The sequence below is a fragment of the Panthera onca genome, chromosome B4, assembly GCF_046562875.1.
Source record: "Panthera onca isolate mPanOnc1 chromosome B4, mPanOnc1 haplotype 2, whole genome shotgun sequence".
Taxonomy (NCBI): Eukaryota; Metazoa; Chordata; class Mammalia; order Carnivora; family Felidae; genus Panthera; species Panthera onca.
In genome coordinates this window covers 49,646,845-49,664,749 of record NC_138345.1, presented here as the reverse complement: position 1 = coordinate 49,664,749, position 17,905 = coordinate 49,646,845, and the positions used below count along the sequence as shown (strand labels likewise).

The following is a 17,905-nucleotide window of genomic DNA, read 5'->3' as shown; positions in this document are numbered from 1 at the left end:
CGAATCTTTACCATTTTATCTACCATATTATTTTGTTTTTAAATTTTTTCTAATGTTTATTTATTTTTGACACCGAGAGAGAGACAGAGCATGAGTGGGCGGAGGGTCAGAGAGAGAGACACACACACAGAATCCGAAGCAGGCTCCAGGCTCTGAGCTGTCAACACAGAGCCCGATGTGGGGCTCAAACTCACAGACCGTGAGATCACTACCTGAGCCGAAGTTGGATAACGACTGAGCCACCCAGGCGCCCCTATCTACCATATTATTTTGAAACTATCTACTTATAATTATAATTGGGTATTCCCGTGTCTGATAAATGCTTGGAATATGGTAAATGTTCAGTGTCTGTTATCATTAAACTGAGTGCAGAAACTGAGGCATAATTAAATAAAAGACTTACCAAGGACCTCGTGGAAAATAGCTGAAGTGGAACCAGAACCCAAGCCTTATTTTTCTCAGACCGGAGCCCACTTTATTATACTACATATGGGAGCATGGAAAATATCATACACAGAAGCCCCTGCCCCTGTTTGTCAGAGTCCTATGGTCTGTGGATCACAGCTAAGCAGTGCACATCCTCCTGATGGTCTGTGGAATGGGTTCAATGTGCAAAAAAGGTGTCTGAGAGACAGTCTTTGTCAGCCCCAGATAGCAAAAAAGAGAAAAATGGAAAGTATAGAGTTTTATTGAAAGACAATGTTAGCCGTTTTTGGAGTGTGTAATTATCAAATACTTCTGGATTTTTGTGAATATATATCTTTACAATTTTTAAAATTTTATATATACATAACATTTTTAGATGCAAATTTTTCTAAATAACGATACACCATCCATCCATTTGCTTCCTGATTTCTTATTTGAGAATATACTTATTTGAATTAAGAAATGCAATTCTTCAAGTAAGAACAGATACATATAATCAACTGTTCACCGCCAATCTATTTGTAGTCCATATGTTACATATTTTAACATATGATAAAGTAACCCTTCTTTGGAAATTTACAAGGAAAAATTTTATTACCAGCAACCAAAAGTATAATAGAAAATGTTCGCGGGTAGTTTACTTTACACAATACTCTATAAAGTGAATACCTCGTTGTTTTTAGTTTTGTTTTGTTTTCTATTTTTGAGTTATAAGATCACCCAACTATGATGTGGTAAAACTCTGTCTTCCCTCTTAGAAAAGTATATAATCCTTATTTTGGCTTCTTCTTCTCTGATGACTAAATTGGAAATTCCTCAAAGCTGTAATTCAAAGCCATAGGTGACCTTAAAGAAATGATTTTTTATATGCTACCTTTTATTTTAAGGTAACTTTTCAAATGTGGACCATGCATTCCATTATGTTTAGCTGTCAAGCACGGCCTTCATTTGCATTTCTTCCCACTGCTATAATTTTGAGAACTGGCAGGTGACCAAAGAAGAAAAAATGTGCATCTACCATCAGAGTGCAATGTAGGCTTTTTTTATTATAATTAAGTAGCATAGATATTCATGATTAGATCAAGGTCAGAGGAGCAGAACATCAGAGCCAAGGACTTAAAGGTACAAAGAATAGAAAAATTGCTTTCTAAAGTTTTTTTTAAATAGTAATAGCTACAATCTTTAAGTTTTGCAATAAAACATTTAAAATAGCTCATCTGTTTTATTTTAAAATGTGCACGCCTGGTGTGTTTGCCATGCACATTTGAACCAGAGCTTGAAGTCTCCATTGTATTTTCATTCCAGTTTTTTTTTTTTCAACTTCCCATTTCTGCTCCTGGTGCAGAAAAGCAATTTGAAAATTATAATGACAATGGATTTTTTAAAAAAGCTGAGTCTACACGACACCCAAAATTATTTGTACAGAAGGCTTGAATTTTCTATTAAGTCTAATGGATGAATCCAAGAAGATGGTGCGATATCTAGACGTAGATGTTTTCAACAGGATATCCCTAACATTCGGGGATAACTCCACGGTTTGATGGGACAACCGCTGCTCTCCTTGGGCAGACAGATTACTGTACAGTTCCTTCCCTTGCCTTCTCTAGCTACCTTGTGACTCCCTCCCAGTCCAGCTGATCAATTTATGCTTGCTACATCCCTGCCTTCTTTCCCTCTGACTTAAAACCTGTATAGTACCTTATCTACTCCTTCTCAATTGCCTTGGCTAACTTTTCTCCCATGATAGTCTTCTAACTGATGTGGAGCCCTAGGATGCATTCCAGGGACCCCATGTCTTCCCACACTCTTTTCTTAAGTGATCGCTAATCCCACAGTTTGTAATGGCAACTATACCCCAAAACACTCAAGTTCATATTGACCTCACCTTGAAACTCACATATCCAACTTCTATTGGACCTTTCTTTATGGTGGAAAACTTTTACTTTTCAATTTAATACATTCTTACACAGTTTCTCTCCCTTTTCCATTCATATATATGTATTGTGAAATTCAGAAATAAGACTTCTAATCAAATTGTAGATTGACCATGCATTCATTGCTCTCTCTCAAAACCTCATCAAAATAAAAATACAAAGGGGGCTCCTGGGTGGCTCAGTCAGTTAAGCATCCGACTGTTGATCTCAGCTCAGGTTTTGATCTCAGGGTTGTGAGTTCAAGCCCTGTGTTGGGCTCCACTCTGGGCATGAAGCTGACTTAAAAAAAATAAAAATAGATAATAATAAAATCAAATACAGAAACAAAAAGATATGAGCTCTCAAAAATGAATAGAAAATAAGTCATTAGAAGATAAGAGATTTTCGTACATTTCTTGAAGACAAGGCTCAACATTTTAACTTGGTTTTTTAATGGTCCTCTCAAACTTAACCTGACCAAAATTCAACTCCTGATTCATTCAACTGCAACCGAGCCCCTTTCTTGTGTTCCCTGTCTCAGTGTAAGTCACCCACACCCAGTTTTTTAGGAGAAAAATAAGTAGTCATCCTCAAATTTTCTCTTTTGCTCAAACTCCCCCCACATCAGAAAATACTGCCAGTTGTTCAAACATACAACCTATCCTGTCTGCTTCTCTTCTTTGCTACCACTACATCCAAGTCACCACTACCTCTCGCCCTCTCTCAGCTTCCCTTCTTGTTTTCCAAAATGTATTATCCAAGTACACATCCTATAATATCTCTCCTCTGCATAAAATTTTTTAATGGTTTCCCATAACACTGAGGCGGGGAAACTCCAAGCTCCATACTTTAGCCTGTAAAGTCTGATCTCTGACCAACTCTTGGGCCTCACTTCCTTCCAATCTTCTTACTAACTGAGCTATTGCCTCATCGACCTGTACCATTCCTGAATCTCTCTCAGCTCATTTCTACCCTATGACATGCCTGGCATATGCTTCCTCCATGTCTTTTCCCTACTTCCAGTCATTCAATCCTCAGTTCAAATTTCCACTCTTTTGGTTGTGTCTGTATCTCATAATGAGTGTCTGTCTTATCAGTCCATTTTGGTTTCATCATTGAACTCACCTGATATTTTTCTGCTTGGTTAGTGTCTCCCCCACCAGAAAGATAACTGAGGGATTTGTGAGTCTTGTTCACCACTGTATTCTCAAGAATGAAAGTCCTGGGCACATAGTAGGTACTTAATATGTTGAATGAATGAATTATTGCATTCACATTTGTTTGGAATCAATTATGTGCCCTTGCTGGCCTAGCTAAAATTCTAGACCTCATTCATTATCGATCATTTCTTGTTCTTTTTTTTTTTTAATTTTTTAATGTTTTATTTATTTTTGAGACAGAGACAGAGCATGAGCAGGGGAGAGGCAGAGACAGAGGGAGACACAGAATCCGAAGGGGGCTCCAGGTTCTGAGCTGTCAGCACAGAGACCGACGCGGGGCTCGAACCCACAAACTGTGAGATCATGACCGGAGCCAAAGTTGGATGCTTAACCAACTGAGCCACCCGGGCGCCCCAGTCATTTCTTGTTCTTAACCATTTTGTTTTTGTTGTTTCATATCACCCTATCAGATATAATTTTACTTGTTTAAATAAATTCATTTTTCAAAGTGTGTATTCAGTTGAAGCCAGTGCTACTCAAAGCCTTGCCCGCGGAGAAGTGCTGATCAATGAACTGTTTGTTACTGGAGTGCAACAAAATAAATATAGACACTGAGAGAAAACATGTAGGAATATTTACAGAAAGTTAGATTTTATGTCTGTTGAATGTAATAATAAAAATATCAGGATTTATATTTTATATGTCTTTGTTTTATTCTTTAGGTATTCCATTTTATTATATTTTAAAAATGTATTGACCATAATAGTTGAGACTTTTTTTAAAAACCTTTTTTAACACAACTAGTTTAAGAAGCAATAATCTAAACTACTTCTCCTTAGAAATAATATGCGGGGTACCTGGGTGGCTCAATCGGTTGACCATTCGACTTCAGCTCAGGTCATGATCTTGTAGTTCATGAGTTCAAGCCCCACATCGGGAGGGCTGCTGTCAGCACAGACAGGGCTGCTCTCTTTCTGCCTCTCCCTCACTTGCACTCTCTAACTCTTAAAAATGAAAAAAAAAATAGAAATGATAAAGATATTTAACTGTTTAATAATACTGCAGGTATCAACTTACCATGCATTAAGAGCAGATGCAAGCTTATTTTGCAACAAATAGTGACTTACTTAAACAAAAAAGGAATAATGAGTTCAAAACGTATTTAATGTAATTTCCTGAATTTAAAAAATAGAAAATTAGGGAGAATATTTTTGGAAATACTCTTTCTTCTTGTGAATAGTTATCATTTCATCATAAAGCCTATTTGAAAGCATAGAACATGTTGGATTAATGCCAGTAATAACCCTACTATCTGCACAGCACTCTTTTGTAAAAGGTGAGCAGAGAACAGGTTGATGAGCAACAGAGGCGAGATCACAAGGGAATGTCAGGGAGTTAAGCCTCCTCACCCAGAACTGTTCAAATTCAGTCTCCAGGCTGTTCATCAAGACATTCTCAGCTCTCGTCTTACTAAAATCTTAACTCAACTAATTGAAATAGCTAGGAAAGTCTCATAATAGAGCAGTTCTTCCTGCAATAATAAAAAGATGTCTCTGTTCTTTCCTAAGAGACACAACCACTCACAGGTGCTTCTGTTCCCTTGGCCCTCTCAGTCCCTGGGCTTTCATCTGTGTCTGGCAATAGTGACTACAGATATGAGCTCATAGGAGATGCAATTATTCCGACATACTTCCACTTGACCTCAACACACTTCACAGAGGCCACCAAAGAGCCACTGCTGTAATCATTCTTGGTCACTACCAATTTGGGCTGGATTTGATTCAGTGACTTAGAGGTTAAAGGTTCCATATTCAATTACCAGGCCCCCAGCTTCCTCAATTAATCAAAGCCTGACATAATAGGTCTATTACAACTCTTAAAAGAGATCAAATCAATATAATCACTCTATAACCATAAAAAGAAATATTAATAAATATTCTTTATTTAAATATAAAAACCAATACTCTGTGGCATTTAAATGAATTTGGTTAGAATGTATTTCATCTAGCATTTTATTGTGGGAAACTTGAACATAAACAAAATGACAATCAAACTATACTCTGCGTTTTTATAGCGGCCTTCTTGGGAGAAACTCAAACATTTTTACATTTATTATATCATTTATCCCTCAACCATGGTTTGGTGTCTATGTAATTTGTGGAAGGGTTTATTTGGTCAAGGGAGTACTATGAAAAATTGTAACAATTATGATGGCGCACTGAATTGCTAACTAAACAGAGGGGAGGGGGAGTAGTCTCTTATCTGTTTTGTATCAGGAAGTCCTAATGGAGTCAAAGAAAAGGTGGAATCTGAAAGATCATAAAAAAAAAAAAAAAGCAACAATGAGGTTGCAAATCACGAGCAGTAAGTGACTGCTAACATCTGAAGCAATAAAATGCTTCTGATGCCAAAGTGACAGCCATATAAACCCAGAGGAAACTACTGGAAAAGTCAAAAGCCAGCTAATCCAATCTGAACTTTTAGTGACACTATCAACATGTATAAAGTCATTTGAAGGGTTCAAAGTTTAAACTTACATCTGAAATTCAAGGATAAAGTCAAAGCAGAGAATACATTTTGCTTCATTTCCATGTCAAAATAAGAAACCACCCTCTACCTGACAAGTGAGGATTATTTATATAAGAGTTTATATTAAAAAAATAGTAATAGTTCTTTGTGTTAAGGCTGTAAAAGAAAGTTCTGGTTGTCTTGTTCATTAATGAGTTAGACTTCTAAGAGATTTTGGAATTTCTTACTTTGGTGTTTTATTTTGTCACCTTTCTTCCCTTTTTAGTATGTTCCCATTGATCTTACTTTTTTCATTTTTTACATCAGCTGTCAAGCACCACCTTGGGCTGGTCACCAGGATGCCAGAACCCTTGTCAGAAGCTTGTTCCTTTGAATTCAGCCCCTTGAGTGCTAAAACCTTCTCGCTCACTTTACTGCCCTTCATCCTTGCAATTGTCATCTTTCTGATTGACATCTTGGAAAATTGAAGAACAATTCCTTTACTAATACATAACATTTCAAATTCATTGCAGGCTACTCCCTCCTGACAACCTTTGGGGTGTTTGTTAATGCACTGAAAACATGCTGTCTGCAATATTGCCGTCTTGCCAGAGATGTGACCAGCTGGTTAGACCACGCCAAGAAAAAAAATGGTGGTTGCTACAGTGAGCTTCACGTGGAAGATACAAAATTTTTCTTCACCTGTCTCCCTCTCCTCATTTTTCAGCTCCTTTACAGAATATGCATCATGCAGGTAAGGAGGGGTAATTAATATTACCCCCAAAACAATAAAATGATTGCATGTGAAACTTACCAGTAACTATTTTCATCCCAACAAGCTCTTCTCATATACTTTGTCAGGCAGTTATCCCATAAATGCTTCTCATCATTACAGGCTCTAATTTGAAGAGACAAGTGGGGTCAGGCAGAGGTATACCTGAGAACCTAGTATGTAAAACGAGAAATGTCTTCCAGAAATTGTGGACGATATTTCGGAGTGCATGGTCACAAGGCATAAGAGCAATGCATGAAAAAATGAAATCTATGGGCAATTCCCCCACCTTTTTTTAACCAAAGGTTTTGCCTTCCTCCTTCATTAAACCTTTAAAAGCCAGTACTCACATGTAGCTAACTTGACTGATTGAAGTACCACCTCCACTGTACTCTTAAGTACATGTGCTAATGAACAAGTGATTCTTTCCCCACCCACCCTTAGTTCCTTGGTGATTCAGTCCCTATGCGGTGGAGAAATGAAAGGGAAAAACAGCAAGGCCAAAGCAACTTTTATAAATATATGTGATAAAAAATAATTCCAATGTGATAATGGTCAAAGACTAACTTTCTTAGGAAGAAATATAAATGATTATAAAGTCTTTGAAGAAATTCAGGACTATATTTGCTGTCAGCCCACAACTTGAAATTTAAATGGCTAATGATCTGAGTTATATTCACAAATCCTAGAGCAATAGAGCTGAAAAGAAACTTAGAGACTAATTTACTCAACTACTTCGTTTGTTGAAGAAGAAACCGACGCTCAGTAAAATTAAGCGATTTTTGGAAGGGATGGCTAAGTCACACAATTATGAAAGGAAAAACAAATCTACCTGCTGGCTCGTAGTATAATGCTTGCTCTAATAGACTAGGGGTCAGCAAATTACTGCCTGCAGGCCAAATCCAGCCCACCGCTTTTTTTTTTTTTGCAAGATAAAATTTTTTTATATGCAAGATAAAATGGATTTTATATTTTCATATGCTTGAAAAAAAATAAAAATAAAAAACTATTTTATGGCTCATGAAAATTCTATCAAATTCAAGATTCAGGGTCAATAAATAAAGTTTTATTTGAACACAGCCATTCTATGTCTCCTTATGTATGAAGCAGCAGGGTCCAGTGGTTGCAATAGAATCAGTATGTGGAAATTTTTTCTGTGTGGCCCTTTGCAAAAAGTTTCCCAAGAACCCTTGCTGTAAACAATACATGAAAGCTAAGTTGATTTAGTAGATTCAGCCTCCCTCCTGACTCCACAGTAGGAACTAGCACAAAAAGACAAAAATATTACCAGTATAAATGATCATTAATATCATATACATCTTAAAATGATAAAATTAATAAAAAGTACAAAATTACTAAGTGGTCCATAGCTAGCCTCAAACCTTCTATGCAATCAGCACAAATTTATCTTCATAACGCAGTGACACTTGATTTTTTTTATTAAATTCAAGCCTTTTTTGCAAACTGACATAATTTTTTAATCTGACATAAATTACCATATATTTCAATAAACCAACTTTTAACTATCTCACTAAATCTAGAGGCCCAGTTATTGATCACTTATATGTGTCACAGCTCCTAAAAGATGACATCATAGTATCTCATTTAATTCCCACAGCAAGTTTACGATGGCTGATATTATGATGTTAAATCTGAGGCTCAGAGACATTAAGTAACTTGCACCTTGCTTACAGTCACCCTACTAAAAATGGCATTTCAACTCAGGGCTGGGATCAACAACCACGCTTTTCTGTTCCCCACAATGCCTCCCTTGCAGCCGGGTTAAAAACCCCTGACACAGACGTACGGGTGCCAGAATCATACACAGTAATATCATGCCAGAAAGATTTTTCAAAAAGTTTAGAATGTATTTCTCAAGGGAGGTGGAGGAAACTTCCAACGGGACAGGCTGAAATTAGATTTTTACCTTCAGATGAAATAATCACCAGCATAAAGGCGATCAAAGCACCAAGAATAAAACATCCTCGAATTCCATATTTTAAATTTAGTAGCCATTATTGACCTTCAGTTCCAAGGCATACATTTAAAATATGTTGATATTAAGGCTCATGATGTTGCCATTTGACATTACTGGCCACTCAAAGGTGAAAATGAATCTCTATTGACAGCAATTATTTCTGAATACTCAGAGGCTTGTATGAAATAAAAGTATTTAAAATTTTAAAAGGGGATGATTTCAGAACTTGAGGCAGAAGCAGAAATGATTTCAAGCTTTCAAGACACTGGAGCCTTTTCTTAAATTAGGCAATATATTAATATTGCTTCACTAAAGATTAATAGTACATTCACCACATTATTAAGTTAACAGGTTTCTGTGTCTGTGATTCATGCCGATAATAACTTTATTCCTATTAACAATAATTCTCATTTGAAATCAGTAACAGAAACTTCCAAGTTATGCTGGGAGCCTTTCAGTCTTAGAGCCGATCTGCTGCCAGCATTTTTTTTAAAAAACATCTTTCATTTTCCTCTGATTGGGGGATACGTGCTTAATAATTTTATTAAACTAGGGCAGAACTAGCTAATTTTTCCCTTCAGTCTTGCCATCTGAATTCAACCAAAGCAATCTTTGTTTATAATCCTAAAGGTCAAATTAAAGATTGGAAGATAAATTATCACCAGGACAAATTTTATAGAGATAGAAAGAATGTCCCTGAAAATACGGTCCATTCCTGGGTTTAGGCAGTTAACGTTGCAATAGGCTCATTTTACAAGCGGTGGGCTCGTTAACAGCTGCACTTATGACTCTGACTCTTCTGCCCTCTGAAATAGTGCAATTGATAACAGAGAAGGAGTCAGTGAAAGTTTCAAACAGGAAGTTATCATTCGGGTATTTGAGTAGTGCTGTTCTCCCAATACAGCGATAAGGCAGAACTCTTACTGCGGTGAATGCACGGCCAGAAAAATGGTTTGGAGAATCCATTTCTTGAGGACAGATTTGGGGTGACTTCCTCTCCAAGCCACTTAGCAGCTTTGTGTTCCAGTGGGAATTAAAGAAATACTATGCACTGTGAATAATAGTGAGTGATTGCAACAAAGTTCACAAACTAGAAAAGTGAAGAGACGCCCTCTTTCCTGTGACACTGTGCTTATTAACAAGAGGTTTGGAACATGTGAACAGGCTCCAAGTTAGGGTTAGGCTTTCAGTGAAAATTATTAGGGTTATTTAAATTTTTTTTTTTAGTGTTTATTTATTTTTCAGAGAGAGACAGAGACAGAGCATGAGCAGGGGAGAGGCAGAGAGAGAGGGAGACACAGAATTCGAAGCAGGCTCCAGGCTCTGAGCTGCCAGCACAGAGTCCAACGCGGGGTTCGAACTCATGAACCGTGAGATCATGACCCAAGCTGAAATCGGACACTTAACCAACTGAGCCACCCAGGTGTCCCAGGGTTATTTTAAAAATGAAGAAATTCAGACACTACACTGAGAGTTTGGGATGGGGTAGAAGTTTTCTTTGTTTTGCTTTTTGTTTTTTGGGGGTTTTTGTTTGTGTTTTCATTTCTTATCTGCTAGTTTATTATGCAGATCTTTTTCATGCAGCTCCCTTTGTGGTCCTCCAGTGTCACATACTTAGTTTAAAACGAGAGTGTAAACACAAGTATATATTTTTTCTCTTTTTTTGTGTTCTCTTCTCATTGTAGAAGTGAAACCAATCCAAGGAGCCCACAAAGGCAACCTGCTACGAGTGCTATGTTTCTACCCTGGGCCCCTCTTCTTAGTAAAAAATCATTCCTATCTATTTTGTCACCAAACTACATGCTATTTGAAGGATTTTTTTTCTAGCCCCCAATTTTTTTCATCAGGTTAAAAAGAAACATCCTTAATACTTTCTACTGGTTTTTAGTTTGTTGTTTGGGGAAAAAAGTCTATTTGTTTATATGGAAAATTATATATTTTTTTATACGTCATTTGATTTCTTATGTGTCATCCTAAGCACTTTCCATAGGAGAAGTAAGAAGTTAGACTGAAGGACAAAAGCTTCCTCCATAAAGAATCAGTAGTTTTGCCAAAGACTAAATAGAACTCATACTGCCTTTTCTCAGCTCATAGTTGGGACGTTGAAGATCTGGGGAACATCCAGCTCATCTGCCCCAGAGTATGTGTAAGGGGCAAGGACATCATCTGCAGGATGCTGTCTGCAAAGTTAAATCACTATCTTGATGCCAGTTCCTTTCCCCCTCAAATACAGATTCCTTCAGGATATTATGTGCAGACCATGAATTCTAACCTGAATTTGGATGGATTTCTCCTGCCAATTGCAGCAATGAATGTCGTCAGCATTCTCCCACTACTAATTCTGGCTCCTTTTATGGAGTATTTCAGTACCTGCCTCTTTCCTTCTAAGAGAGATGGATCATTTCTGTTGGCATGCATTAGTAAGTACAACTGACCATCTCAGGTGAATTGTTTGCAACTTTGTAAAATACACAACACTCTGCTAAGGTCTAAGCTAGCTATATGTTGCGGAGTAGAGACCGATTTTGACAAATTGGGAGGAAAGTGAATGCGAGAGTCATAACATGCAGCTTCTCAAGTCTCTCTGCGGACATCAGTGCCCCATTTTCTTCCCATCCTTTTATACCTCCTCAGAGGACACAGCTGATATAAAGACATGGTGAAACTTCCAAGACTACCGAATGGCCTATCTTTCCTCGATTGAGGCGGTCTTTATTCCTAAATCAGTGCTGACTATGTTTTTAAAACTTAACACAGGAAGGGGTGCCTGGGTGGCTCAGTCAGTTAAGTGTGCAACTCTTGACTTTGGGTCAGGTCATGATCTCACAGTTTGTGAGTTCAAGCCCTGCACTGGGCTCTCTGCTGTCAGCACAGAGCCTGCTTTGGGTCTTCTGTCTCCCTCTCTCGTTCCCCTCCCGCCCGCCCCCCCATGCTCGTTCGCACTCTCTCTCTCTCAATCTCTCTCTCAAAACTAAATAGTTAAAATTAGTTAATTAACAAACAAGCTTTAAAAAATTAACACAGGTGATGAAACCCAAAAATAATGTCTGGCTGTTCTTGGGAGGCATTAGCCTGTGAACCAGTAGCAAAATTTCCTAAAGATTAATACTGTGACTCACAGGTTCTCATTGCACTTATTCAAATAGTAAGGTATATAGCAATAATTTTCAAACATTTTTTTCCAGTTTTATTGATCTTCCAGCTCACTTGACATATAAGATTGTGTAAATTTGAGGTGCGCAATGTAATGATTTGATACATCGATATATTGCAAAGTGTTTACCACAATAAGGTTAGTTAACTCATCCTTTACCTCACATTACTGCTGCTTTCTTGTTGTTATGGTGAGAACACTAAAGTTCTACTCTCATTTTTTAAAGTGAAAAAAAATTAGGTCATCTTACCCAGAACACAATCAGTAGAACCATAAAACAAAATTTCTCTGACTGCAGTGGGAGAGAAGGAGATGAAGACCGTTCGGATCACACTCTCCTCTGCCTTGCTCCTGTCCCTCAAGCACTGCCATGAAACAGGAAGAGGCATTGGTACAGCAAAACCAGGCTGAACCCCAGAACAGGAGATCTGGGTCTCAGCCTGTGCTCTGTGGCTAAGCTAGACGTGGGTGACCTTGAAAATCCACTTAACCTTTCTTGTCCTCTAGTTCACTTCTTTCGTTCACTGAGGGGCATATCCTCCATAAATTTGGGGTCCCTTTGTTCTGGAAGACTTTCAGAATCACTCTGAATGACATCAGTGCCTGAAGCGTATCCTGACACATAGTGAAAGTTCCATAAATGTTAAGTAGTATTGAATCATCATGTGTAGGGGACAGGCCTAATTGGTGGGCATAAACAGAAAGCAAAGGCACTTTAAACTCTTAAGAAATATCATATGATGGTAACCTAATGTTTTAGTGTCTACTTAAGAAATAACTCCATTGAACTATTCAGGGTCAGGCATCTAGAAGATTCTCTTCTCTTGGTTAACCTATTTTTATTAATAATTCTTCCTCTTTAGAGATCAGTGGAGACCATGCAGCCTTTTAGTCATCCGTTACTATATTTTTCGGCTGTTTCTCTGTTTGTAGAAGTTACTTTTAGGGAGCACGCTTCCTGTTATTTACCAAAGCCATCGACAAGATCACTTCAGATCACATGTCAAGGTAGATTTGTAATTTACCTTGGTTTATTTTGTTATCTCCAGTTATAGAGGCCTTTAGCAAATAACCTTTTTTTGATTTAGTTCTTAAGAGGCTAACCCCAACATTATTTATTGTAATAGGTTTAGGCAAACTATACATCTTAATAGGTTTTGACAATCCTTAAATCTTAAAAAGTGCTTTTTGGTTTGCCAATGTAGAAATTCCAAAACCAATATTTAGTGACTGCCCAACACTATTTCAAGATAAAACAAGAAACAAGAGATTGTACATACCTTCAGCAAGAACACTATTAAAACAGAATGAATACAGGACAAAATGGGGATAAATTTATATTGCAAAATGCCAAAAACTTTGGCAGTCTTGTCTAGTATAATGTAAAACCAGTCTGGGCTCCCAAATTATGCTTAATTACTAATTAAAAAAAATTTGGGCCATTTTAGGAAAATATGCTATGCAACATGGCTGAAAGAACTATGTTAGAAGTCCTTCCTGAAAATAAGATATCTTAAATTCATTTTAAATATGAGCAAATTTCTCTTGGACAATTCTCCACTCTTGCATATTTAATCATGTCTATTCTTTAAAAGGGGTATGTTTTTTATGGATGGAGGAAAGTTAGGCAGAGTTATCTAACATATCTCATGTATATGAACTAAATATTCCCCTTCAAGATTGGTAGCAGACTTGTTGGATGGGAAAAAAGGAAAAACTAGACTCATTAAAAAAAAAAAAAAAACAACTAAGATATGTTCCTTTGAGTACAGCATACTGAATTCAGTTGTTTCTAAGCCAGGCTCCATTCATTTGTTCATTTACATACTTGTTCATTTATTTGCATAATATTTTGCTATGGGAGTATAAAAAAAGTGTGATGATATGCATTTTTTAAAACTAGATGTTTGCTGAAGTTCTCCATATTTCTGCTTATGATTATGGAAGATTAACAAGTTTTATCAGGACATACAAGCACAAGTCTTGGGTACATTTTTTTGTGGTAATGTACATAACTGAGTTAGTCTAATATTAAAATTTCCTTTCACTTTAAACCCAAGTTCCTTGAAAATGTGAGTGAAATATATAAGTACACCCATTGTGAACAAATATGTATGAGTTCCTAATTTGAACCTAGGCACTTCCTATACATATCCCATTTAGCCTCATGATAAACCGTCATTTAATAAATCAAGAGTCTCAAAGAGAGTAAGTTCCATTTGAATTCAAGTCTTCTAATTCAAGGCCATTGCATTATTATTATTATTATTATTATTATTCTACTTACGAGCTATAAATGACTGCTAGATTATAGTAGTTACATTACCATTGTTAATTTGGAATCCTTACTGCTATTTCTAATTAAGGCTATGATATGAATGAAAAAAATCCTTTCATCACTACAACGGGCAGTTACTGCTTAGACACCCAACTCTCTTCCACATCCAGTCATTCCCCTTAAAGGGACTGTCCTACTGAAGGAGGCAGATGGTACAGACAGTGCAGATGCCTCGTGTTTGACGTGGATCATCACAGCCCAGGACAAGGGTGAGGGATGGGGAAATCTCAGTTGGTCAAGCTAGAAATTTAATAAAGGAAAAAAATAAACTTACTTTCTCTATCTAGCTCATAAACAATGCAACGAAAGAAGGGTTTCTGATTCAAGATACGACAGTCTTGAGTTTATCACCTACAGCCATCAAAAAGTATATCACAGTATTAACAATAAAAAAATCTCAAACCCTTCCGGAACTGTGAAAGGCAAAGTCTTGATATGCTCTGAGTTTTATCTTCCTAATATCTTCCCCTGTATCTTCCTAACACGACATGTGAGCAGATGTATCTGTTTAAAAGTCAACCGTAATTTACCTAAAATCTAAAATCAGGGATATTGTGATTTATCCTCGTCATAATTGGGCATACTTCATTTTAGCCTTTTTCAGTTCAAAAATGTTTACACTGTGAGCATTTCCTTTCCCTAGCATTAATTAAAATCCTGCAGTATGTGGTATTTAGTAGTTAGTGCTGACATACACAAGTATTAATCTGACTAAAATTAGCCTAATTAAGATTGTTATTAAGTCTTACATAAAGCAGAAGTGTGCAACACAGTAGGTAGCAATTATCTTGGCTTTTAAATAACATTTAATTTGAAATGTGGATGAAGTATATTCAAATATCTCCCAGACCTTGCTCCTTAAAATAAAAACTTGAAAATTCAAATTAACTCCAAGTCCTTTATGATGTAGGGACAGCCAAGGTTTTGGTCACTTTTTACATAACCAGCGACTCTCCTTGTTCTAATAATTAGCAGTGATGAAAGACTCCTTTTCTGACTGGAGCCAAAGCGCTTGATAAATTAAAAATTGAGTCAGGGGTCCAATCACCTTCATTGAAAGTAGGATTATTTTAGCAAAACCACGTTTTTGTTGTTGTAGTTTTAGAACTGATGCATGTTTTTCAAAACAATCACAGTACATACTCATTGAAAATACCTGATGAGAGGAACTGTAAATACTAAAAGAAGTAATGTATAAATATCTAGCCTGAATAATTCATTCATTCGACTGTTCATTTGTTTCATACATGGGTGGCTCAGTCAGTTGAGCATCCGACTTTGGCCAGGTCATGATCTCACGGTTCATGAGTTCGAGCTCCACATCGGGCTCTCTGCTGACAGCTCAGAGCCTGGAGCCTGCTTCAGATTCTGTGTCTCCCTCTCTCTCTGCCTCTCCCTCACTCATGCTCTGTCTCTCTCTCTCTCTCAAAAAATGAATAAACATTAAAAAAAAATTTTTTTTTAAATAACCCAGGGTCGTGGGATCAAGCTCCACATCAGGCGTGGAGTCTGCTTAAGATTCTCTGCCCCTCTCCCCCACTCATGCTCTCTTTCTCTCTCTAAAAAAAAAATAACACACATTAATGTTCTCGCATTCTTACTTTTAGAGTGGACATCAACAATGGATTATATTTGAGGTAACATAGACCATCTAATACACCATCTGAAGTGATAATTGATATCTTAATAGATACATGTGTATATCTGATCTCTATATAATGAGTTACCTGCTCCATACTTAGAAATTAAAACACAAACTGAAGCTGAATCTCCTGAATTGAGTTCCAGTGGTCTACAGAGCAACAAAAGACACAATATGAGTAGCTCAGTTCAAATATAGGAACATACCAGGAATAGGAACAATAAATGTAAAAAACATGCCATTCTTATAGTGGGTAAGTAATATCTTCTGCAAAGGCAGAAGATACATATGACAATAAAATTATAGTTGTCTCTGTGAGAGTGGTTTATGGACACCAGTACGTCCTCACATGAGCAAATTTCTTATTCTGGAAATTTGCCAAAATCATGGATCAAGGCTCAATAGAATTTCATACACACAGTTGTGTTACATATCAGAGACTCATATATCAGACTACCCATAAAAAAACACCCATAGTTTCCTCAGTCAGTAAATTTAACCAATAACTGAAGAAACTTAACATATCTGTTTTTTAGTATTAGATTTTGCTTCAGTGTGAAATGGCAATGTTTGAATAAATTCTGACTTTCCTTTATTTCATTGTTGTCTAATTTGGAAAATTATTACATGGCAGGATAATAGAATAAACTATAAGAGCTTCAAGACTCTTATGGACTTGTCTACAACCACACAGCCAATATTAAAACATACATTATTTATCTGAATATAATATCTCCTTTGGAACCATGTGCTTTATCTTGTAAATACAGATCTGCTAGAAGTTTTAAATGTGTACATTCTGATAAACTGCACTGTGCTTCAGACGAGTTATGATCTCATACAAGTTAAGAATAAAATGGAATGGATTAAATTTAGGTTAGAATCAAACTTTGTTTTGAATTTTAAGAAAGTCATTTTTCACTAGCATCAGAGAGCAGTGCCAAATAAAAAGCAAATGTAGTTATCTAGATCCTTCAGGTAAAAATATGCTTTGCCCTAAAATATCTGGGTAAATGAGTTAAATATTTGTCTTTTGCTCAAAATTGTCTGGAGAACCGTCTTTCATTGGATTTTGCTACATTAGGTCTCATAGTGCTTTATGCTAGAGTCATACTTCTCAAAATTTAATGTGTACGGGCATCTCTGAGGTTCTTATTTAAACACAGATCTGATACAGTCCTTCTAGGGTGGAGCTGGAGATTCTGTGTGTCTAGCAAGTTCCCAAGTAATACCAAGTGCTGCTGGCCAGAGGCTACTCTTTGAGTATCAAGGACAGAGAAAGAGACCAAAAGACCACTCTGTCGTGCTTCATGCCTGTGTACAGGGAGCAGGATCCCAGAGAAAACTGCCCTAATTTCTCGTCAGGCCAGAGTAGACAATAAAAGCTGATGACTAATCCAGGGCCAAATCTGGCCCACCATTTGTTTTTACACTGCCTGCAAACTAAGAATTATTTTCACAGATGAACATTTGCTATTCATCTCATGATAAGAAACAATAACATTTAAAAAAAATTTTAATGTTTATTTATTTATTTTGTGTGAGAGAAAGACAGAGAGCAGGGGAGGGGCAGAAAGAGAGAGAGAGAGAGAGAGAGAGTGAGAGAGGATCCCAAGCAGGCTTAACGCTGTCAACACAGAGCCCAAAGCAGGGCTCAAACTCACAAACCATGAAATTGTGACCTGAGCTGAAATCAAGAGTCAGACGGTTAACTGACTAAGCCACCAGGTGCCCTAAGAAACGATAACTAAACACCAATTAAGTGAAATTCCATCACCTCCCCAAAAGAATTATTATTTTGAATTTCATCAATAGAAATTTGTAGAAACATATTCTATCTCTTGTTGCAGACGTATCTCCAAAATTTTGCCCTTTGCCTTACAAAATCTAAAATGTTTATTACTGAGCCTTTACAGAAAAAAATTGCTAATATCTTGTCTAAGCTATTGCCTCTAATGTTATAAACTTTTCTGAATAAAATATAACCTTTTTTACATAGTACAAGGAGATAACC

General features: G+C 36.8%; 1 protein-coding gene across 1 annotated transcript in view; it reads left to right on the top strand.

Moving 5' to 3' along the window:
* SLC15A5 (solute carrier family 15 member 5) overlaps positions 1 to 17,905 on the top strand; it is an 84,919-nt gene that overhangs the window by 24,118 nt on the left and 42,896 nt on the right. Inside the window, exons 4-5 of the mRNA XM_060658264.3 lie at positions 6,541 to 6,761; positions 10,991 to 11,177. Coding sequence (XP_060514247.2) covers positions 6,541 to 6,761; positions 10,991 to 11,177 — 408 coding nt within the window. The remainder of the gene's footprint in view (positions 1 to 6,540; positions 6,762 to 10,990; positions 11,178 to 17,905) is intronic.